Source organism: Pollachius pollachius (genome assembly GCF_949987615.1).
Source record: "Pollachius pollachius genome assembly, chromosome: 12".
In the NCBI taxonomy this organism is placed as follows: Eukaryota; Metazoa; Chordata; class Actinopteri; order Gadiformes; family Gadidae; genus Pollachius; species Pollachius pollachius.
Genome location: NC_136945.1, coordinates 4123659 through 4148773, shown reverse-complemented (window position 1 = coordinate 4148773; position 25115 = coordinate 4123659). Strand labels below are relative to the sequence as shown.

At 44.6% G+C, this 25115-nt stretch overlaps 2 protein-coding genes across 3 annotated transcripts in view; one reads left to right on the top strand and one right to left on the bottom strand.

Annotated features, from left to right (window-relative positions):
* The first annotated feature begins 367 nt into the window (after positions 1–367).
* On the top strand, positions 368–7168 carry ppp4r2b (protein phosphatase 4, regulatory subunit 2b). Its single transcript, XM_079747353.1, has 9 exons — positions 368–463; positions 1227–1308; positions 2101–2271; positions 3643–3736; positions 3947–3984; positions 4085–4159; positions 4482–4622; positions 5505–5821; positions 6562–7168. Exons 1-9 carry the CDS (start codon positions 427–429, stop codon positions 6945–6947), a joined length of 1341 nt encoding a protein of 446 aa, XP_079603479.1. The 5' UTR covers positions 368–426; the 3' UTR covers positions 6948–7168.
* Positions 7169–20464: 13296 nt separating this feature from the next.
* The window catches only part of pdzrn3b (PDZ domain containing RING finger 3b), a 77852-nt gene continuing 73201 nt past the window's right edge, over positions 20465–25115 (bottom strand). For both annotated transcript variants that reach the window (XM_079747224.1, XM_079747225.1), the window contains 5 exons: positions 23847–23945; positions 23085–23147; positions 22782–22883; positions 22397–22513; positions 20465–22017 (listed from right to left, as the gene is read on the bottom strand). In XM_079747224.1, coding sequence (XP_079603350.1) covers positions 20488–22017; positions 22397–22513; positions 22782–22883; positions 23085–23147; positions 23847–23945 — 1911 coding nt within the window. In that variant the 3' untranslated portion in view covers positions 20465–20487. The remainder of the gene's footprint in view (positions 22018–22396; positions 22514–22781; positions 22884–23084; positions 23148–23846; positions 23946–25115) is intronic.

Sequence of the window (25115 nt, the reverse complement as noted above, 5' to 3'; positions counted from 1 at the left end):
TATTTCATCGCGAAACTAAAGCCCGTTTTAAATTTAAAGATCAAACTGGTTCTCAGTGAACTTCTGAATGGACTTATTCATTAATTAATAGAGGGGGCGAGAGAGAGAGAGAGAGAGAGAGAGAGAGAGAGAGAGAGAGAGAGAGAGAGACATCAAATAGTTCGACCGTAGATAATAATGAACGTATCCAAGCACCATCACAAAATGACACTTAGTTAAATGAGATACTTTTATATAACATAGCGTGTTTTAAAAGAGCCCGTCTCTGTGTTTAACATAAGGAGGGAGAGCTGTGTGAGTGCACAGGCAGTGACCTCACTAGCGCCATATTAAAATGCTCCTTCCTCTTCCACTCGGAGCAGCCAGCAGCTAACCGCTAGCCGCCAGTGTGCCGTCTGCATCCAGAACATTGTCAGGGGCGACGACATGATGGACATTGACTCACTTCAGGAAGCGCTGAAAGGTCTTTAGAAACAACATCGGTAGATGTTGTGTCCGGTGACTCGTTGTATTTTGGGGTTTGCAATGATGGATAAACCTAATGGGAAAAACTACGAATGTTTTAGCTTGCAGGCTAGTGGTGTTAGCTAGCCGAGCTGCTTGGCTAGTGGCTACACAGTGTCAGGCTAATGCTAAGGCTAATTCACGAGCCCTTTTACGGAAACAACCCAGTGATATTAGCCTCCTAGGCTATGTAGCTAACGCTATTTGGTGAAAAGAAAAATCGGCTTTCCCTCTGAATATCATCATTCCTGTCGTGAATTGAACGACCTCGACCGCTTAAGAAATGTGACGTTGGTAGTCTTCGGTTGAAGAGAGGCAGACCCTGACTGTTGTCGTCTATTTTACACTTTATTGGGCATTACTGCTGGCCGGCTAAACCAGTTGATTTAGCTATCTTCCTAGCCAGCTAAAACAATCGGAATACCGACCTTTAGTAAACTAGATGTACTACTAACCGAAATCGAGCCTGTAATGTGTCACCGGTACTATTAAACAATCAATGAAATTATGACTGTACCTGGTTATTTAGCAATCCTGCATAATACCCTGCCATTCATGTAATAATAGCTGTGTGAGTGACGCCTTAAAAGCACATCAATTTCGCCTTAAACGGTTATAGATGCATTTCATATGAACAATTTAAACCATGTACTTGTTTATCGAGTGCAATTGGCTCTTTGTTTACTAACATTTGGGCTCATGCATTTATTTGCTCTCTGCAGACTTTGATAAGAAAGGAAAGCAAGAGAGCTTTCCTCTTCTGGAGCAGTTTCTTTGCCATATCGCCAAGACCGGAGAGACCCTGTAAGTATTTACATTTCCACAACTGTGTCTTGTAACATTTGATGCTTAAATTAGGATTTTCATGAGCAAAGAAAAATTAAGTGACCACAGTCCTACTAACATCATTGACAAGACTACCTGTTGATGACCACAAACTTAAAATGACACGGTCAGTGTTAATATTGAGCATTGTATAGCATTTCTTAATGTGTAACATTTGTTTTTCAATTATAATAAAACAGGTTTCCTTTCTATAGGAACAATTCCAAAATGTTTGCTGGTATACATAGAAACATGGTTATGCCTCAATTGTTTTGGTTTGTAAAGCGTATTCAGAAAAAAATGGTTTTAGACAAGCACTCTACATATGAAAATTAGAATGTGCTATGTTAACGCTTGATGTTTGCTGGTGTGTTATGCACTTTCTGAAGGCAGTGTATAATGCACAAATAGTGGTTCAAATGCCTATCCTACACGTCTGACGACATTTTTACACGCAGTGTTTACCGGCTCACTAGAGGTTGTGGCTTCATCTACTAGACTAAAATTCCTCATTGTGACCCCTCTGTAAAAAATATATATGAAGTGGGCATCATATAACATGTTTCAGTTTGAAATCTTCACTAAATCACTTTTCAAAATGTGCTATAAATAGTTTGTCTGGCTATGTCAGACAAACAAGATAATCCAATCAACATTTGATACAAGATGTGGGGGTAGCATTCTAGGAGCAACTTTGACCAAAAACTCTAGCTATGCAAACATTAGAAAGGGGGTCTTCAAGTCCCCTTTGTCTATACCATTCTCCTCTAGGGTTCAATGGCCTCAGTTCAAGAACTACTTCCTGTTCAAGTTGGAGAAGGTCATGGAGGACTTCAGGGCCTCGGTACCCGAGCAGAGAGGCCCCGCCAACCCCAACGTGGAGTCAATTCCATTTGAGGATATGAAGGAGAGGATACTGAAGATAGTGAAGGCATATAATGGGTAGGTACAAAGCTGCTCGCGTCCACTTCTGCATGGTAATTGTACACTACGCTGAGACATGTATTTGGAAGTTGGCAGACGTCTGTGCCAGTTTGTACATGCGTAACATTGATTGATGGTAGGGCAAAACTGGTTGTTTAAAGTGGCTATCAGTGTTTGGTTTTGGGTGCTTTTTAAATTAAATGCTTACTCAAAACAGTGTTCCCCCCAGAAAATGTCTTGTCCGTTTCAATTCCATTCAAAAAGCTTTATGACACGACCACTGTTCCTAATTCATTATTTATCTTTATTTTTTCTTTCCCTAAGAGAGTTTTCTACTTTGTTAATGCATAATATATATATATATATATATATATATATATATATATATATATATATATATATATATATATATATATATATATATATTTATATTTATATTTATACATTGGTAGTCAAGGCGGGGCCCTATTGTTGTTAAGGCGGCCGCCTTAACCATACAGTGCTGGGGGAAACACTGTAAAAGTACTACAGGCAAGATGTTCTGCTTAATATTATCAACTTGTTTACTTTTTGTTTTCTTTTAAGATTACTTAATTTTGGCTTTGGTTGGATCCTTTACACTTGCCTTAGTCCCTGGGTAGTTTAAATTGAGAGAGAATAAAATGTATTCAGTTCAGCAATGGCTTTAAAAGAAAAACACTTAGAAAACACTTTAATGCTAGTTGTTTGTTTACGTGACCGTGGGTTGGAACCAAATGCTATGTCTGCTGTACATTTTGAGCCTTACTCCTCCTACCAGATCTGTGTTGTGAAATGTGATTGGTTAATTAATTGGCTTTCATGTCTCTGCCGGAGTCTCTCGAGGCTTTGACCTCCTTCACTTGGTATGCTTATCATTTCCAAACGTCATACGAAGCCTTATGATTGAACCTCTTTATAAGAAATGCCGCCACTTGTTCCTCTTTAATGTTCAATCTAGACCAGACAAACCATCATAGCCAACTGTTACTGCTCTTTATCTGCTAAACACTCAAAGTAGAGGTTAAAGAAGCCAGACACTTGAGAAAGTGTTGAAACTCTTCAAGTGGTGGAGAAGGGGAATAGTCTCGAACCATGAACACACAGAATTATTTATATGCTATAGGCTATCTTAATATACAACCTTAATTATAAGCAGTATGATGGAAAATCTGAAGTTCCCTCTTCAAATAAATTCCCCTAAAGCAGCACATTTTTGTTATATGTATTCCAACTAAAGATCCATTGTTGAATTTCATTCATTGAATTGCACCCACTACTTCCTGATTTGGTCATTTAGCGTCGCATATTTGAGCAAACAATGGAGGGTTTTCTTCATGTCTGTATGGCTTGCCTGTTGTCTGCTTCCAGAATACCATTCACCATCCAGCGCTTGTGTGAACTTCTCACAGAGCCCAAGAGGAACTACACAGGAACAGATAAGTTCCTCCGAGGTATAGAGAAGGTGTGTGTCCTCTTCAGCGTTTTTATTATTCAACTATTTGTTATCTTATCTTTGTTATCCTGTCATCTTATAATTGTACATCTGAAATGTATCTGTGCTTATTATAAAATTGTGTGCTAAACATCCTATTTGTTTATTTAAACAAATAGCGCTATATAAATAGCCTTCTTGATCTTATCTAAAACCTTGTCCGCTCATGTTTGTGTGCAGAATGTAATGGTGGTTAGCTGTGTCCATCCAACCTCAGAGTAAGTGGTGTTTAAAATCCCTTTTGGTGAATTTGAGTACATGATAATGACCTTGTTGGTAGCACATCAAGAAGATGATTTAACAAGCAAATTGTTGCAGGAAAAATGGCTGCAGTGGAATCAGTAGAATGAATGGAGTGATGCTTCCTGGGAACACGTCGGCATTCTCAGAGAGGTAATCTTGATGACAAGATCTGTACCTTAAATGAGAGACATGACATTTTCTTTTTTTGTATGTTGGTTAGTTTGATACCCCTAGAACACTTGCACACACTGCTCCAACAATCAGTGATGTATTAAAAAGATTGATCAATGATAAAAAAAAATTGGGTGCCATAATTGCTTCATCCAAAATAGTTAATATCCTCAATGATATACATTTCCATGGGTTTCTCAGACTCTGATAAAGGCTTGTTGATTTACTTTTTATGTGCCTCTATTAGACTGTTGTGCAATTCTATTGAACGATTTGTGTTTTCTACTGTTGCATTTGTCAGGAAAGTGAACGGACCAGGGACTCCGCGACCACTGAACCGACCGAAGATGTCGCTGGCCAGCTCACTAGCAGCCAACGGTCTGCCAGACAGCACTGACAACAAAGACTCGGAACCAGACCAGGAGGATGACAAAGAGTCCAGGTAATGGAAGAGCTTGTGTTGCAACACTGGTAGCCTTTAATTTTGTTTGGCTGGAAGTCACTCAAATATTGTCTACAGTGGCCTCTATATCCGGTTTGATTCGGTTAAAATAATGCACAGGATGCTAATATTTTTTAAACTCACGATGTTGACTTGGCTAGATAAGGTTGAAATTTAAATGTGCGAATTTCGTTATTTACCCGAACATGGTTCGGAATCTTGCTGTGACTTTGCTATGGTAACATTGTTTCAATCGGCCATACCTGCATGTCTTAAGCATACCTACTGTAAATGACTATGGAATAGTAATTCTACATTTCTGTGGAATTAATTTTCCCCAAATCCCTTGTGGATTATTTTAAGACAATTTATTCTTTATGTAGCACGTTACTGGCTACACTTGATTACAATAATGAGCCTCTGGCTCATGATTATCAAGTAAAATCAAATTGAAGATTTGTTATTTTTTAAATGGGTCCCAGATGTGACGTAACTGTTAATGATTATCTTGGAAGTGTCTTCCCCAAAGAAACGGGCCGGCTCTGGTTTCAAATGAATTTCATATCATCCTTGCAAATCATTTCCAACATTAGTGCACTGCCTTGAATCCAAACTGAAAGTCAAGTACAACGTGGTCTCCTGTCTGTTAGGGCTGTGCCTCCTTCTCTTTTCAAATAATTGTCTCTGTCTTATCGCTGCTTAACAGGTTTTCTATCAAAACCATTCTAAATCCACTCGGCAAATGGTTATACCCGGTGACGCGTTGTTTATTATGATGATCAATCAGGAAAAAAATCTAAACAACGTGATCGGCACACCTCTGTATGCCTGTAGTAATTTGCACCTTCTGTCTCAAAACCTTTTTTGAAATATGTTTTCTAGTGAGGTGTCGGAGTCGGGCAGCCTGGGCAGCTCGGTGAAGAACAAGCACCCGGACGAAGACGACGATGAGGAGGACATGGAGTCAGAGCAGCACGAGGTGAAGAGGCTAAAGTTCAACAACAAGGAGGACGAGTATGACGACGACGAAGATGAGGACGAGGAGGAGGACGAGCAGGAGTCTGACACGCTGAGAGACCTGCACACATCGGGATGCTCCTCGAAGGAGGCCGAGGCCATGGTGCAGGAGAAGGATGAAGATGAGGAGGAGGAGGAGGACAACGTGGCCTCCAGCAGTGCGGGCTCGATCGAAGAACAAGGTAGGGTGGTTCCATGATGGGTACTCTTGAGCAGCGTTTAACCTGAGTTGAACCTATTTGTATTGAGTTTGACCCTTCTGAGGTAGATGGCACGCCAACAGCTACCTATTTAAGTAGGTGTAATTTACTTTTGTACAAATAATTAAGTGGCTGAATGTTGCTAGATATAAAAGAAGACCTGATTAACACACCAAAGCGTTTATGTTATTTTTAGGGCTGTGTTGCTGATGTATCTATTTTTAGTAACCGGTTTTTCATTAGCTTGGAGCCGAATTAATGTTCAGTAGTTAGGACTAGCAGTGTTTCCTTAAGCTGGATGAGTTTAAAGTTATGGAAACTGGGGTAATTAGACTGCCCTGTCAAACCATATGATTATTGTAACAGAATCTTAAAAACTATTTTTTACACAATACAGCTTATCACTCAAATGTTACCTGAAATTAATGGATTAGAAAGTGTTTTCTATCCTGATGAAAGAAACTCCAGCAATTGTCCGACCACAATTTGGTCAAACAAGTGCATATCGATCAACCAACTGACCAGAACTCGACCGCCATAGTTATTGATGTATAAGATCACCTAGTGGTGCCAGGGTTTTGGTTAGAAGCCTGTGACTCGTGAAACTAAGTCCCCTTTGGGTCACCAGCATCTTCATCGGTGTGCAAGTCTGAGTTGAGACCCCAAAGTGGTCAAACCCCTGAACCTGTTTGTCCTCCACTCCCTCCCTCGCCCCGGCCCAGAGCCCAGCAGCAGCACGCAGGCGGAGATGCCCGCCGACCCGGGCCATGAGGAGCAGGCTGAGAGGGAGGTGCCGTGTGGCTCCCAGGAGGAAGGCAGCGACATGGACCAGACGGAGCAGCAGGCCCCGGCCGGCACCCCGGAGGAGGGGCCCGACACCAGCAGGGACAGCGACGACGGCGCCAGCGACCCAGTCAGCAGCAGCAGCAGCAGCACCACCAGCAGCAGTAGCAGTAGTAGCAGCGTGGTCGAGGAGAGCACTGCCGAGGTCCGAGAGGAGGGAGCCCCCGCCCCCTCCAGCAGTACACCCGAGCCCCCTACAGAGGGCGCCACAGCCGGCGCTGGCTTGAACACTGGGACCAGTGACGAGCCCATGGACCAGGACTAGACTAGACTCCTGAACCTGAGACCATTCACAAAAAAACATCAACCCTGTGTGTCCATGAGTCCAGCTTGGGATGAGGGACAGTTTGTCTGCTAATTGAGACAAACGTTGTGTCTTGCTTTTGTGGGCGTGCCCTCCAAAATGCAGCCTGGCATTAATGTGGGCATACAAATACATTTTTGGTTTTGAAGTTTTTTCCTTTTTTTATTTTATTTTATTTCTTTTACAGGGAAGGTTTTTTCTTTTTTATATATATATATATATATATATATATATATATATATATATATATATATATAATTATTCTTACTACTTCTGTTCATTTAAAAATTTCCTGAAGGTCATTTGTCTCTGAGCTGTGCGTTCTGACAACCTTGACTCCCTTGGATAGCTATCTTCTTGTTGCCGTCGTTTCAACACTGGGCAGTTCGGATACCGTGTTATTCTGCTACTTTTATCCTTTTCTCCCCCCCCCCCCCCCCCCCCCCCCCCCCATCTTTAAACGGTCCTGCTGTTTTTGGACCGAAAGAAATGGAAGAGGTCCGTTTTTGAAGACTTAAACTTGATTAGTGGGCCACAGGACGGAACAGACCCCACTCCAGCCATCACTGCAGTTTGAGCTTACAGGAAAGATTTACTAGCACCATCAACTGTTCCTGACTGAAGCACACGGCGCCACCACGGGCTTCCCTCAAGTGCCACCATCACTTGAGGATGCATTTTTTTATGAATATATATTTCCGGAAGACGCATTTCCCTACCTCCCACATTGTGTCCTTTTACACATAACTAGCCCTATGTTTGTCAATGATCCGTAATCCAACCCCCAGTGAAGAATGCTACTGAAATGCCCTTGGCAGGCCTCTGTTGTAAGGTATATACATTTTTGAATGCAAAGATCCCCCTCCCAACCCTATAATTATAATTTATCGGATCATTTATTTTTTTGTAGTGTTTTATTATTGTAATTTTTGTCTGCCCGTTCTAATGTCCAAAACCAGCTGTACGTACAAAGAGGACTTTCTGCTTACTTTGTATTTGTGATGTCCCCATGTTATTCTCACACACGGATATCCAGAGCAGTCACTGGTTACAGTTCCACGCCTGTTTCTGCAGCTGTACCTTTTTGATATTTAGAATTTTAAATTTCTGTAAAGTAGATTTTTGTAGATTGTAATACGGTATGTGTTCACTGCCTTTGTGAAACCATATATAATAGTATAATTTCTGTGTATACTCTGAATGCTCCTGATTTCAATGTGGTATTCAGAAACAGCAATAAATGTTAACATTTTTAATACTTTTCGTCATGCTTGCCCATAATGTGACGCTCCTTTTAGATACAGCACTCGGGGTCAAAAGCTGGTTCTGGGAACGCTGAATCACTGTTCTTCTCTCATGCTGGGGTAACCTTTTGAAAGGTGTGATTATTCATTTCACGTGACTGACTTCATAAGCTCAGTGACGCGATCGTCTTGCTAGAAACAGCAGGTTCATTCGTAAATGGATGCAACAAGCATTATTCCTGTCACATTTAAATGCCCCCCCCCCTGACCCCTGTCCAATCCCATCAACTGTTTTTGGACAGTCTTGCATTAGAAGTTCAGTTTGTTGCCCACGCCCCATAATAAAGATGCTCTAGTGTTGTGTGACAAAACTAGCCCCGGTGGTAAAATATGCAAATGAACGCTGCAAACACGGTTAACAGGGCTTGATTTCTACTGGACCTGCCCATGCCAAGAATGTATGCCCTGCTCTGGTATTTGGATGTTTTGTCGTCAACCAAGTGTGTGTGTCGGTGTGTTTGTGTGTCCGTTTAGTCTAGAACCTCTCGGTTAATTTTAGATTTCCAAGGGGCGTTATCAACATGCGCAGAATGGGATGGGGGGCCAGACGCATATGCCAGAGCAAATAAAACATGAGTTGGCAGATTTGTCTGGTTCCTAGGCTAATGGAATACACAAGCAAAAAACGTTGCCAATTCGTAACCAATTCAATAGAAAAAACTAAATGTCAGCCTACATCTGTTGATCCCTTCTAGCTATTTATAAGACTATATTTGACTTCTAAGGCAAATAGTCAATCGACAAATAGTAATACCTAAAAGAGTCCATGACCTTCTCAGACTGCTCCTTCTCGGCACCCATAACCTAAAAGGTGAATCTTTAATTCGGATTAAAATATCAGCCGACAGGCGGTGTCTCTCGACCTCTGAAATTTGCTCACATGATCTGTAGGGAAACAACGGGGGATTCAGACCGTTCCACGCTGGGGGGGACCGCAGGAGGCCTCGTTTGAACATGACCCCACTTTGAAGTCCCATCTCCGGGGAAATAAGATGGTGGGTCACTTGGGGGATTTAAAACCATATGCGGCTCTTCTGCATCAAATGACTGATTTATTTTACCGCTCTTTGTTAAATGAAAATGGATATGCCGAGGAGAGGGATCTGGCAGACTTGTCTGATGGTCCCTTACTGTCTGCTTAGTGGCACAGCTTCTTGTTCAGGGTCTTCAATGGGAATTAAAGCAAGTGATGGAGCGAGATCTGTTTTAAACTTGGGGGGTTCATATTCATATTTTAGCACTGGGTGTGAGGGCTGGGCTTGACCTCTCCATTGTACGTCTTTTTGGAAAATCCCACTTGTGATGGTGACGGTTGGATTTTTACTGAGCTTGTAATGACTATTTTCCCTCACACCTGTTGGTGAAACAGTGGCTCTTTAAATATATATTATGGAGTCCTGTACATAAAGTGCATTGATAAGATTACTTGTAGCGCACACACACACACACACACACACACACACACACACACACACACACAAACGCTTACACACAAATGCAAGCAAGATAATTGTGCGGCAATCACAAAACCATAACTTCTTAATATCCAATACTTTTCACTTTAAGTTATTGTACCGAGATGAGAACAACAAGATTTAAAATGGCTGGGCATTTTTCTTCTATAACACTTGATTTATTGCAATAGTAAATCTAATGATAAAGTATAGCGTATTTTCATTGAGCTGGTATTTCACAGAGGCTCATGCCTTTGTGCACAATATGAACACAGGATGTAGATTGGTTGCCCAGCTGCAGGTCTTTCTCTTGACTGTCTTACACTTTCTTTCATCTCGTTCAAACAATATGCTGATTGGCCATGATCAAGACTCGCCACTACAGAAAAATCGACCTCATCGGCATGACCGGACATGTTTCTGTCCGGCCATCTTAATGTCCTTACAATTTGGTTTCATCTTCTCACTGTTTGTTTGCTGCATCTCACCTGCACAATTATCAACAGTTATTGTTCAGTGATCAATGCCGAATCAGCAGAATCTGTGCTTTGGCCCAAACTTTAATCTACTACTATACCAAGCCCAGGAGACCGACATAATAGTAAATTCCCCAAAACTCCCTGCAATATAATCTCTGGCAGTCCATCTGGCTCTGTAATATAGCTGGTAGTCCCCATGCAGTTAAAGCATGAACTTGTAGCACCGTTTTTCCAAAGCATGGCTGGAGGACTCATCAGCTCAATTGAAATGAAAATTTCAGGGAAAGCCGTATGGGGCTTCTTGCAGTTCCCCAATCACCATGACAGTTTGAACGTGTGTACCAAGTTAATTAATTTCTAAGCCTATTTGTTAAACGTGAGACTTGGCCCACTCTGTGCTGCATGTGTAGTTTTATCAAAGTCATGACTGGGCCCCATGCTGGTCCACTGATCCCATGAGTAGGACGTCGTAAAGGATAAGAAATGAAAGATTGGCGAGGAGTATTGCATAACAAATCAAGCTAATTGGTTTCTCCTTTTTTCTTCTTCGGCCTATTATCGTGATGGACTTCTAGAACTAATAGCATTGGAAATTTTGGGAAGAGTACTCGAGAGAAATCACTCTATGAGTAAAGATATTTATAAGTTTAACTAACTAGCGAAATGGACATTTTGGGAGAATTTCTTTGATGATACGCTAGAAAAGGTTGAGCTTTTTGGTTAGGGTTGTGTTTAGGTGCTGCTTTGGCTTGGTTAGGGCTGGTCAGGGAAGGAATCTTGGGGGGAAGAACTCACCAAATCACCATGGGAAATTCTACCAGAATTGTCCATCAACTTTTACTAAGGCTGTTACATGACCCAAGTTAAGGCTGTTCAACTGCAGCAAACCTCGAGCACAGGGCATTCATCTCTTACCACATTCATAAAGATCCAGACAATGCTTAGAAAAATGTAATCACTTTAGATGAGCTTTTGGCCTTGAAATTGAAATCACAATAGCAGAGCACTCTGCTGGGAACAGCATATCGCCAAAGGCAAATCTCCAAATCATCCAATAGAGGGTAGTGTTTAGTCTCCCTGCTATGCGTAATCCCCTGCTGTCAGTGCATGAAGACTGGGATGTAGACGCAGTAGCCAGGCCTTGGCTTTCTTTGAGTGCCGGCTGTGATCCATGATTTCAGGATGCCCTCTCTCTTTCGGGACTCTAAAATGACCCACACACACTTGTGACCCTGTCAGACTTAGTCCACCACAGTCCCACCAATGAACCCAGTTTGTATGGACCTAACTTGTTTCAGATGTAAAACTAACTACAGACCAAGTGATATTTTTCGAGGATTGGTTGATTCTGGTGTGAAACAGATCTTTCACACAAGGATAAGCTTTCAACCACGACCCAAATTGTTGATATGGCACAATTTCCATTGCTGCACAGCAAGGGGTTCCAAACCCCCATTTCAACGTATGATGAATTCCAAAGAGAGAACACAACCTTAGTAGGTCTTGTCTATATCGGTCGCAATTGATGGACTGTCAGTTTGATTCCCCAAAGTCTTATCAGAATTACATGGATTCTCCAACACCTATTCCTCATTCATTCTGCCATTTCTACAGGCATCATCTACACACTGGGCTTTCATGAATTGAGCAGTATAAAATTATTAATTGCAGGGGCAGGATAGTGTTTTATGACACCCAGATTATTCTGGAAAAGGTTCTGGATTTGAATCCCAACGACTAGAGTATGTAAGCAGCCCTGAGCTTAAATCCTGACATAATGACATTTATGTAAATAAATTAACTGTAAGTCCCTTTAAATCAAAGCTTATGATAAACTATCAACAAATAGCCCAATAAAAGATAAACAAGTAGTACAATAGTAATTATCGGTTATTCAGCTCCAGAAGGCTGAGGAGGATAGTCCCTATAGTGAAGAACCTTAGGATCTGAGCAGCAGCAGTAGAGGCAGCAGAGAGTGAAGCGCTGCTGTCCTGCAAAAAGCCCACCCCAACGCCTGGCCGCTACAACGAATGACTGACACCCCTCTATGGTTTGTTCTTCAGGGCACCGACTTCTTTCTCCAAACCGCACAAGGGAGTGTCTGTGGTTGTATGGGTGATTAGGCTGGTTAGGTCTCACACGGTGCTGAAGGGAGGAGGTATCGTGAGAAATACCATGTGGTCCTATGAAATGCAAAAAGGGAGGCGTTTTGGGGGTTATGCACGACGCGGGGCCGTGGGGCTGGACAGATGTCCTGCTGTACAGTCCAGGCGGCGTACACGCATCGCTTCTCTCACCTCATCTTGTCGCCTGTCTTGTCTGTTTGGCAGCCTGTCCATTCGTCTGTTATTTCTTCCTGGGAGATAACCATCGTTGATGTGGTCAGAAGCGTGTCCTTGTGTACATGTGTCGGTCTAGCAGCTGGATGAAAAATTGTATTGCATTCATCGAAGCTAGGTGACTCATATTGCAGAGTTAATCCAAACTCTGTGATGTGGAGGGCGGACAATGGCTCCATGTTGGCGAGCGGGGGTGTGCTGCTGCAGTGTTTTTTCAGGGGGTGTAGAACATTTACGTGAGGAGGTATGGTCGGTTGGGACGGTTCATGTGTTATGAGAAAGTCATCAGTGTTTTGAGGTTGCACCCTGCGTATAAACCTGAGGCCTCAGGCAGGTTGAGTTCCTTAATAGTAAGATCAGGTTTCGCCCATCGAAACCCACTTAAAAGACATTCCGATTACCTCAGGTTTCTCTTTATAGAAAGTCCCGTGCAAAGAGGTGTGTAACAGAAAATCTATTGTTCTTACTTATAGGAAGATATGGTCCTTCAAAGGAATGCTTAAGTAACAACGTCCTGTGTCCAAGTGCCCTCCCTGGACCAATGAGCTTTCACAGAACACTTGGGCAACGCTGGGCTCGATCAGCCTGTGGCCACTCTGTCTAATGACATTGAGCGGTCTTGGTTCAGACTACCCGGAGTGTTTTTAAAGCCATTTTAGGGGCAGCCTAGAACCTGCTCTCAGAAGACCGTTGGGGGGGGGGGGGGGGGGGGGGGGTTATGCCAATAAAGGTGCAATTAAAGCAATTGCATGTGGCTGGATACTGGCCCAGCAGGCTCTTTGCTGGGGGCTGGTAGCCATGGTGTACATATCATCGTATTATTGTCTGAAAATCTACCAGGGGACTTTTATTGGATCCCCTTCAAACTAGGCTTTATTTCCTTCTTCCTTAAATCTCATAAATGTCAAATGGACAAATGAGAGTGTTTGAAGGAGGGCAGTAAGGATGTATTGATCTGCCTCTAGTTTGAGAGAACATAAAGGTGATGTGTAGCTGTCGAGAATGCGCCCTAGCTCAATGGAGGGGAAATATGAGCCGTGGGCGCATTTCATTTACAGCACTGATGTAGCAACCTTATCCAAAGGTCTGATAACGGGCCTTCTCGAACTCTAAACCGATACAGGTAGGAAACAAGAGTTCCTAACCTCCACACACAACACACACCCACAGTCTTTCCAGACATTAGTTTAGTAATTGGCCCACACTCTAAGAACCAACCGATGCCATCGCAGATTTATACTGGAAGTGCAGGGGAGGCCTCTTTCGCGTCTCTCAAGTGATTCATCTCAACGGGCCGACATCTTAATTGTGAGAATCCACCCCCTTTTTTTGCCAATGTGTGAATCATGAGGAAGATGTAGGGGGTTATGATCTTCTGTTCATTTTTAATCTATTCTTCTGGGGGATTTAAGTGAGATGCAATTAAACTCCTGAGAGTGACCCATCAACAGACACTCACTGTAGCACATGACATTGTGGCTACTGCCTGCTGATATCTACCAGGGTTTATCCCAGTGATTGCTATGATGGATTTTCTTTCTTCTCATAATCACCACCATTGGGAAGCGGGGATCAGCAGTTGGTCATGCAGAGTGGTCGAGTTCACACGTTGAGAATGAGAGGAATACAAATGTAAATGTATACGTGTCATTTAGTGGATGCTTTTATCCCAAGTGTTTTCCAACTGTGAGTGAATACATAGTAATCATGGAGGGACTGAGTTGTACTCAAACACCCTGGTGATCTTCATTTCATGCTCTATTGAGCTTGACCATAAATGTATGCTTTCGCTGTAACATTGAATTGATAATACTAACTTGCTGAAGAAAATGTAGCTGATTACGAGTTGTAGTATTCCTTTCTCTCTAATTTGTGTCTTTCCACACACACACACACACACACACACACACACACACACACACACACACACACACACACACACACACACACACACTACGTGATCACACCTAGACCCACAGAGATACACAAAGATAGAGAAACACACTCATCGAGACAAACATACACACACACACATAAGAGATACACAAAGAAACAAACACACACAAAAACAAACACACAAAGATACACAGTATCCATCCCAAATGCGCGGACACACACACACACACACACACACACACACACACACACTCAGCTCCTGTATGCCACGATCTTAGTGTCAAGGAGAGGCTGGTGGCCTCTGAAGCCTTTTCCCCAGGTCTGAATAACCACAGTGGAGGCGTTATGCCGGCCCTGGCCAGGTTCCCTACTCTACAGAGAACAGTCACAGCGTGGGCTAAGTCTCATGTCTACTCGATAAAGCCTTCAACCTCAGTGGGTTGGATAAAGGACAACTGAATTCAGCGACGGACCAACCTGAGAGCCTACTGTTGTTGATCCAGCCTCATGACAGGAACCCTAGGGAGCGTGTACCGCCATTGTGCGTCCAATGGAACAACTGAAGCAGTTGATGTTGTAGTTAGCAATGCGCCACACTTTTCTTTGACCAGACAAGGGGCCGGTGGGATATAAAGCTACAGACGACAGCAGATTTGAAATATTTAAAATGTATATTTTGAAGAATGTGAAATTATTTAAGATGCATTTCAAATCTCCAAGATAATTTCACAAAAATGCAAGCCAAATCTAATGCTACTACATGTTTGGAAAAGTTAAAATCTCTCTAGGACAATGGAACGCGATGTCAACCATAAGTCACAGAGATACAAGCTCTCTGTTCAATAGCAGGTTCTTGGCCAGCACTGACCACAGCCTATGGCTGTTCTCTTTGACGTGTTGTATCCACCAGGAGCTGTGGAGGTGTTGGAGGAATGAGCCCTCGCACCACAACCTTCCTCCCACATCCCGCCCTTTTCTCTCTTCTTTTTTTGTGTGTTTTCGTTTGCCTCTCGCCGCTCGCTAACCAAAGGCTATGGCGTGGAATGTGTGTACGGGATAAACACGCTGGCAGCCAATAAATCCCCAGAGCTGAGGACGGAAGGCCGGGGTGCTCCGTGTGATCCGACCCAGCAGCCCTACCAGCTCTGGGGACCCTGTGGGAAACAGGGGGGGGGAGGTACCCGGGGGCTGGAGGGTGGGTAGGCGGGTAGAGGATGGTCCACCCCCTGAGTTACGGCCCCTGCCAGGGGAAACAAGCAGAAAGAAGCCAGAATGACCTTTGACCCTAATGGGACCGCGCTAAGTTCAAGGGTCAAATACTTAGTTAGAGACATTTTTGTCTGTGGCATTCAGCGAGTCACTGACCCATTTGGTGCAGGGGAGGGTTCATTTGCCATACTTTATTATAGGCATTATTATAGGAATACCTGACGTTAAAGGGGGTTACTGAGTGTTGGACTCTGGCCAACAAATGTCTCCGATACATTCCGGTGTAATACTCAACTTAAAAATATATAGTTTGAAATAAGATATTTATCATATGGACTTTCAAAATTCAAAATCTGATCCCTCCTTTTTATTAGAAAGATAAGATGCTGTAAACAATTCCTATTGGTAAAATGTGTTTCTCCCTCTGAGCTTCATTGGGATGGGAGGTACAAACTACCTGGTTACCGACCCAGGATCCAGAATACTATTACTATGTCACAGTGAGTGAAACTAGGATCATTTGGGGGTCTGTACCTCAGTCCTTCATCACCAGTCACCGATACCTGTGGTGATCCCTTTCACATGGTCTGAGCTAACAGGATGAGCTTGACCTAGCGTTTCCGCATGACCTCACAGTTGGAACACCACCTCACCCACACACCCACACACCCACACACACACACACATACACACACACACACACACACACACACACACACACACACACACACACACACACACACACACACACACATCCATCATTCATTACACCCATCATTAATGACAACCATGTCAGCTAATTGAAATCCTGCACTGAAACGAGTCAAGGGGGAAAAGAAAAAGTAAAGTCAAAGTAAATATTTGTGCTTTTACAAGAACGACGGATTCAGATTTCACACTATCCCCCCCCCCCCCCAACTGACTACTGACCCTCCCCCCAACCACCCCCACACAAAAACAACAAGCATTATGTTTGGAAAGAGGACGAAAAATAAACCTTCATCCTAGATACACCACTACAATATGAAGTGTAATGAAGTATAATTCATCTTACACTTACACTGCCGGTGCTGTCGTCTTGTTTTAAAACGTGTCTGCATTTCAAAGCCTCTCAGAGCAGCGCAAGGAAGCGTGGGACAAGCAAATTCCTGTCATATCTAATCTTCCCAACATATCTTTCATACTCTCTCTTCTCCCTCTCTCACACACACACACGTCATTCGTCATTGTAACGCGCGCTCTGCTGCTTCATCTTATGCTTGTGATAAATCAGAATGAGACGTTGATTCTTTTTTATTATTCAATTTATGTATGCATGCGTGTGATACATTAGGTTGGGTTAGCGTGCGCGCTTCTCATTCATCTTGGCTGTCAACACGGATGAGATGTTGGCGGGAAAACCAACATGTCTCAGGATAGAGGTTACTTAGCCTACTCTAGACTGAATCAAGTCTCTTCTCGTCTTAACGGAGACGTGGAGGAGTTGGTGGTCATTGTTTACAAAAACTTTTATCAACCTAAAGTTCATGAAAAAAATATTTTTTGGGGTGAGGAGTTTAACAGAAGATGGACAAAAATGTAGACCAAACTTATGTCAGCAAATCATACTTGCTGTGATCCATGACTGATATCCTTGCACACTGAGGTTATAACAAACAATTTAAATTTCAACAAAATATATTGTGATGAAGTTATGCTCAAGATCTAACAATGAATGCATCTTAAAAGCATTGGACTTTGAGTTTGCTGAATTTTATTCAGAAAATATACCCTGGTCAATATGGTGAATACTGTTGGAAATCAGCTAAACATGCAAATGTCCCATTTCAAACCGAAGGATGTCTAATAATATGGGCATGATCCAGGCCATTGCCTCATATCTTTCCACTGATGTTGAAATATGCCCAAATACAGCAGCATACGTTCAGCATATCTGTCTGTGTAGCCAGCAGCTTGTGCGGTTTCATCTACAAGTCTTCAGTCAGAAAACGACTTCTGCAGGTAGCCGAGACACACATTCGATCATCCTGTGGCGACAGCCAGTGAAACGATTGATTGTTTTAGATGAGGGAATTTGCATTGCTGTGGCAAAAGTTGTGTTTATGAATCTTGCTCCAAAATGTTCAAGACTGAAGTAAAGACAAATCAACAACAACAATATACCATCACCAAAAGGCAATTGGTTTGAGTTCAGGGCTCCGTTATGGGCTAACGTTATGGTGACCTCACAACAATGCCATTCATGAAGCGACCCAATCAATCCTAAACGTCTATTTCACATGATTCCAATGTTATGTTTGCTTACGCAGAACTTCAATACCACCATTGCAACAAAGGCTTTGTCCCGACGTCTTTTGTACCTCTTGGGGATAAGCCAGAGCTAGTGAGGTGTGCAGGCTAACCGATAGAGAGCTGTCCGTGCACCTGTGACAAGGAGAATAAAAAGCTGTAGCAGTTGATCAGGCGCGGCGGCCTCCTCTTCATGGGGATAAAACCAAGCGACGCAGCAGAGAGAGGAGCCTCTTCCTTATCACTTAATGGATGAGAGCACTGGAATGTCAGCCTCTTCTCCCTCCTGACATTTAAAACAGATGAGTCCCTCTCTCTGGGTCCGACCCACGAGGCTCTCTCGGCCCAGCGAGGAGAAGGCCACACTCTAGACAGAGATATTACAGAGAAACATGGTTCTTACACTGAGTCAGGGAGCAGGCCGTTTTATCCTAAGCGACTTCAGAATGAATCTAAAGTGACTATGTCTATATATAGCCGCTGTGTAAACGTGATCAACTCGTCTCTCTCACACAATTGGTGGTGGGTGACATTCCTGACTTGAATGGCAAAAGGTTTTTTTTTGCTTCTCTTTTCTTTCATTCTTTTCTGTTTTTCCTAGCTAGGCCATATTGTTATCTCCCAGTTTAAGAGTGTGTCCAGGGGATTTTACTCGACACATAAATCACAGGCGCCTTGGGTTTCAGCCGGGGTCCTAAAGAGAAGTAATCAATTATCCCTGGAGGAGACATAGAGGAAGAGGCAGAGCTCGCAACCCTGGCTACTCTCATTATCATAATCATACCCCCACCCTCTCTCCCTTCCAAGTGATGTACCACCCCTCCACACACACAAACATGGAGTCCCCACCCTCATTAAAATGTAAACACTTGATAAGGATAACACGCTACCTTGCATGTTGATTACGTTTTTTGTGTTTGAGTTATATATCATCTACTGTTATTCCAACTGTGGTTTTTGTTTTTTCGTTTGTGAATGGTTCAGTTACCGACCACGTACGGCTGAGAGAAAGGCTGTTTATTCAACTGATTAGGTAGTTTTTTAAAATGTTGTTTTAAAATGTAATGTTAAAAAGTATATAGGCCTATCGCCTGCATGCCCTGACAACAGACACATAGAATTTAATTTCTGGAGAAAGTAGGTCATATTGGGGTTCTGTTCAAGTCTCAAAGCATGAAAGTAAAACCTGTACATCTGCGATTTATATTCTTACTCTCACACTACTGCGAGTGTGAGAGTTTGCAAGGTTGAATACAAATTACCTTTAACAATGCAAGTTTTGTAATTTTGCGTTAGAACCTGTTTAAAAGACAAGTCAAGAATGAATGAAAACTTTAATAGAATCAATGAATCTGTTGGGCTTTTACGAGGCTTTCAATCTGTCTAGTAAATGTCTAGTAACTGTCCAACCAGTGCCGTATAGATTAGCCACTTAAAGTTAAGACATTACACACATTCACACTCAAAGAAGACCTCCATTTTGTCAGCACCGTTTCTATTCCATGCTGCCGCGATCTACCATGCTCCCATTGTAATAACACATAACAACACCTCCAACGTGTGAAAGCTCATGGTATATAAAACAATAATTTATTATTTCTCTCATTTTACAGGACAGCAAAAAAGGTTGGCTAACTAAAGGATTCGTTAAGCTGTTTTTTCGCCCGATATATGTGTAGCCCCTACGAAATCAAGAAGCGACTACGATGTGCATTAACAATAAAAGATGAACAGAGATAACTCATGTTTAAGACAAGACAGGAGGAATGTGCTCCCTGACCTACAAGAACACAACTATAACGGCGGATATTTGTTGTTGAAAGTATATGTAACAGATGGAATACAACTGGTTGTCAAACATTTACAAAATAATAGCGCCATTGGCCATGGTGTTCTATAACAGTCAAAAACCCGACTTTTGTATTTTTGCACTTTTTTATTTACAAATTCCTATAGAAATAATTAATTGTTAGACCTTGCAAGAAAATAGCATTGTATTTCTCAAAACATTACATTATGCACCTCAGTAAAATACTGTTGAAGAATAACTGCCAAGCCAAAAATAAAATAAAAAACGTGTAAATGTTGGCTTTACATATATATATTTTAAACGGCACATGGTCCGTGTCACTTCCTTTCAAAACTTGAATATTGCATTTTGATCCAATAATATTCAAAAGAGCAAGTGCAAAGGTAGAAAAGATTATTGTAAGCATTTTTAAGATATTCTGCAAAGGCAGCCTTCCATCCATGTCAGTGACGCCGCGTCCAACACCCCAACAACGGAACACCTCAGCCAAACGCCCCAAGACCATTATGGCAGCTCCTCAGTTCCTTCAGGAAAAAAGGCTCTTCTCGGTTTGTTTTTACAAAGCCCATGACGAATAGAGGTGGGAACCCCGACTCCCCCCCCCCCCCCCCCCCCCCCAGCGAGTGTTCTATCTACAGTACATTACATCTCCGTCAGCATATAATACAACCCCACCCACCCCCGACCCAACACCCAAACCAGCCTGGCGGGCCTATGGAGCTCAGACGGTGGTCACCGACAGGATCGAGTTGTACACCCGGGTGCCCTCCGGAGACTTGCTCCCGTGGGTCAGCAGTTCTTGGATAGTCATCCAGTTGTCGAAGATCTTCTTGTTCCTCTTCTTGCTCATCTTCTTGTGGCTCAGCTCGATGATGTTGGGCTCCTTGCCGTCCTCCGCCGCCGACTGCTCCTTCAGGCAGTCGGCGCGGCTCTGCTTCATGAACTCCCGCCGCTGCCGCTGCTCCTTGGAGCGCACCGCGTGCTGCTTGCGTTCCTCCTTGCTCCAGTAGCGGCCCATCTTCAGCTCGCTGGCCGCGTCGTCGTCCGTGGTCATGCCGCCGCTGCGCTCCTCGCGGATGCGCAGCGCCCGCTCACGCAGCAGCTTGTCGCGCACCGGCCGCTTGGTGATGTAGCGTGTGCCGTCGCTCCGGATCTTCACCTTCCACTCCATTTTGCCCCCCAGCTCGTCAGCGTCGCCGGCCGCGATGGGGCACATGCTCACCAGGCTCATCTGGCTCTGGGCGTACTCCACCGCCGACTTCTGCTGGATCAGCTGCATGTAGCTCTGGTAGTGCTGGGCGTGAGCCGGGATGTGGGCGTGCTTGTAGGGCGAGCGGGGGTTGGGCGGCAGAGAGCCCCGCCCGGCCTTGCCGCTCTCGCCCAATTTCCTCTCCTTGGCCTCCGCCTCTGGGCCTTCCTCCAGGTCCTTGGCCGAGGCCCTGCTGCCCCCGCCGGTGCCGCCGGCCTCCTGCACGGGGGACAGATGGGGCTTGAGGACCCTGCTGCCGGAGCCCAACGCCCCGGCCTGGTTCTCAGCGCCGAGCCGCCGCAGGGAGTTGTCCGGGGACAGCTCTAGGGTGAGCGGTGTGCTGCGGCAGCTCTCCCCGGTGTTGTAGGCGCTGCTACTGTCCTTGTCCGACTTCTCGGGCAGCTCTGTGATGTCGGAGAGCTCGTGGCGGTGCGCGTCGATGCTGGTGTTGTAGTTGTGGAAGCCGCCGTTGTGCAGCATCCAGGAGTCGCGGTACTGCTCCCGCAGCTGCTGCATCTTGTGGGCGCGCACAATGTTCAGGCACTCCAGCTCGATGCTGCGCAGCTCCTCGTTCAGCAGCTCCAGCTCCTTGTCCATGCACTCCGGCTCCGGCCCCGGCCCACCGGCCCCAGGGCTCCCCGGGCAGTACAGGGCCCCCGAGGAGCCGCTGGCCTGGCACTTGAGCTCCAGGAGCTCCCGGAAGCGCTCACACTCGTCGGCGGGGATGCCCAGGAAGTCGGCGTCGGCGTAGTCGCCGGAGATGAAGGACTCGCCGCTGAAAGGCAGGTCGGCGCTGCCCAGGGTGTCCTGACTGTAGGTGAGCTTGCGGCAGCTGCCCAGCGTGTTGGAGGCCGTGGTGTGGTCGTCGCCCAGGTTCTCCTGCTCCGAGCTCTCGTCGTTGCGGGTGCTCTCGTCCGTGCGGCCCACGCCGCTGTCCTTCTCGTGGTGGTTGGACAGCAGCGTGGCCGTGTCCGTGGTGCCGCCGTCCTCCTCGTGCTTCTTCTGGAACGGCAGGGGAGCGAGGACATCGGATCAGGAACACAGTTCACCACGGTTGGTATTCACAATAACTGCACTTTACACTTAACACATAGTGATAGTCTAGTAGTGATGATAAAGCAGCTGTGGCTGAGAAGCTGATGAATCAAGGAGAAGGTTGCCTCTTTCAACCAAAATAAGTAACTGCTCAACATGATAGGTGAATTGAGATAAACAATGTTTTGCATGACCTGGTCCTAAGAGGGAAAAGGATAACATCATCCTTTTCCTTTGGTTCCCCATTGAGATATCAACACATTATTACAAGGAAGTCCATTACGATGGATGACACAGGCCGGCCTTTCGGGGCGCTGATGGGTGTGTTCCGGTGCGTTCCGCGTACCTGCTGCAGCATGCTGGCGGTGTACTGCATGGCGTGGTGGTGCTGCTGCTCCAACATGTCCATATGGAACTCGTCCAGGAAGTCGTTCCGGACATCGTCCATCCAGCCTTCGTCCAGCTGACACACAGTTGGGGGAACCCGCGTATGTGTTACAAGCTTATCATCTACTACACTTCTTGAAACCCCCACGTATTGGGACTTTTCTTTGTTCAAGGTGTGAAATTGATTCGCTCTCACAAGCCATTTCTAAATATCTACCCCGTAGAGACATCACATGTTGTCCCAGATGTATGCTGGATAGATCAAGCTACACGCCTCCCGTTGGACTGTACCACCTGGTAGGTTGTTTGAGGTGAACACGTCAGAGTAACTTCCTTATAACTACCTGGATTTCGGGTCTTGCTACGAGCAGACAGATGTTCTGGTTCTCCTCACTGGTCAGCATACCCACGGCCTCATCCCGGTTCTGGATCTCCACACCGTTGATCTGGACGCACACACACACACACACACACACACACACACACACACACACACACACACACACACACACACACACACACACACACACACACACACAGAGCGATGAGATTCAAACCTCTTTGCAGCTTAGCCCCACAACACTTACAACAATTCTCCCTCCTCAGAGTTGAAGCTTGACTGTATTCAGCTGCTGGTGGGACCATACCTGGATGATTCTATCTCCTTCTCTCATTCTGCCATCCTTTGCAGCAATGCTGTTGGGATCAATCTGTGGTGAACAGAGAGATGCAGGAAACCAGAGGGTTACCAACTGAATAGTCTCATAAATCAGACCCAGAAATTTACAGCAACCTGATGAGAGACAAGCTCCGATCTGGCTGGTTCCCAGCACAGGCACAGCGCAGTCGCCCCCCAGAAGTGCGGCATTGTCTGACTTCTGGATCCGAGATTATGGACTGATGACTTTGTAGCTTAAGAGTTGCCCCTACATACTACGATACAATTGTCACTGCTAGTCTCTTTGTTTAAATTTGCATTTATACACTTGAATATACTGGGCAACTTTATAATTTATAATGTTTATGCTGTTACTTTTGTTTGCCCTGTTTACCTTGTTTGTTCTGTTTGTCTTTAATACTAATAATAATAAATCTTGTTTTTTGTTTACAGCGCTTTTCTTAGTACTCAAAGATGCTTAACAAAAAGGAATACATACAGACAGTATAGACACTCAAACAAAAGGCAAATAAACAACACTACAACAATAGACAACATATTAAGAGGGGGAGAGAATTCCAGACTTTACTTTAGCATATATTTTTATTTTCATTTGCACTTTGTATTTCTATTGTATCGTATCTTATCCTGTGTTTTCAACTTCTGCTGGGCTGTGGTAACAAAAGATTAATAAAGTTGTTATCCATCTATCTATCTAGTCAGTCTTTGAGTTCCTGAGACAAACTGTTACCTCGCTGACGTAGATCCCGGTCTCATCCTCGTCGTCTGTCCTGTAGCAGATCGTCAGGCCCAGCTTGTCCTGAGTGTTGGCTCTGTATAAGTCCACCTCCTGGACACAAACAACCAACCAAAACCTCAAAAAACAACAACACCGCACCAAACAAACCCAGGTAACACCACCACACACACAGCCACGTATTTCAGTCTTCTCCAAAATGCGCGTGTGTGGACATCTACGTCCGGCGCCATGGAGAAGCTCCATGCGGAGAGATGGGATCAGAGAGCGGCGGGGCTCCATCCGTCATCGTAATGAGTCTATCAGCCGTTTGGCGTGCTGTTAGCCGCCATGTCTCTCAGTAGGAGCCCAGGGTGACGGCGCCAGCGAGAAAGCACCGGTACCACAGGCAGAAGCCCGGGACCATTTGTCTCCTGTCAATACACCTGTAATCTCGAGGCCACAGACGTAGACACAAGCGCAGCTGGTTGTTCAGGGGTCAACAGAGGGGGTTTGGAGACGGCTAAATAGGCTAACAATATCCCACACTGCTGAAAGTTTCCAAAGGGGAGATGAGGACGCGTAAAATGAAATAACTCATCACAGTAATTCAATTTGTTTAGATTCCAAAAAGGTTTAGAAGATTTGTGTCGAAAAAAGTTTGCATTGATGTTTATTTGTTTGAAATTGACCCACAATGCACCTTTGGGGCATTCCAAGGTGGCCATACATATCTACAGGCTGCTTTCGAGACCAGCGTGAGACTCTGTGCACTGCGCAGCAAGCTGTTTAAATGTTGCATAATGGTATTATGCTAATCAACCCAGCTACGGTCAGGTACAGAGGGTCACCGATCTGGGAGGAACAACATCCAACGAGGAAATACCCCCCTTAAAACAAAGTGGTTGCGTGTTGAGGGAATAGGGAAGTTATTAAGGACACATTGGAACTGATAAAGCTTTCTAAAGGGGAGATAAACAAGCAAACATCTGCTGGGTCTCTGCAACCATGGCCGGCCTCCTCATTGATCAGTGTCCCATAGATGGAGTGTTTCCAAACAAGAACAGTGGGTTCGGGCCAAAGGCCAGCGACGGCGTCCCCTTCTACTGAGCATCTGCCCTTGGCTCATCTAACTCCACTTATCTCCTTAAAGCAACAATGACTCCCGGATGCATATTGATAAGCAGTGGTTGAGGTTGTCTATGCAATGGGGGGGGGGGGGGGGTTCTCAGAGGTCTGCTGAGAAAGAGATTGGCGGCCAACGTGGTTGCTATCTCTAGGATG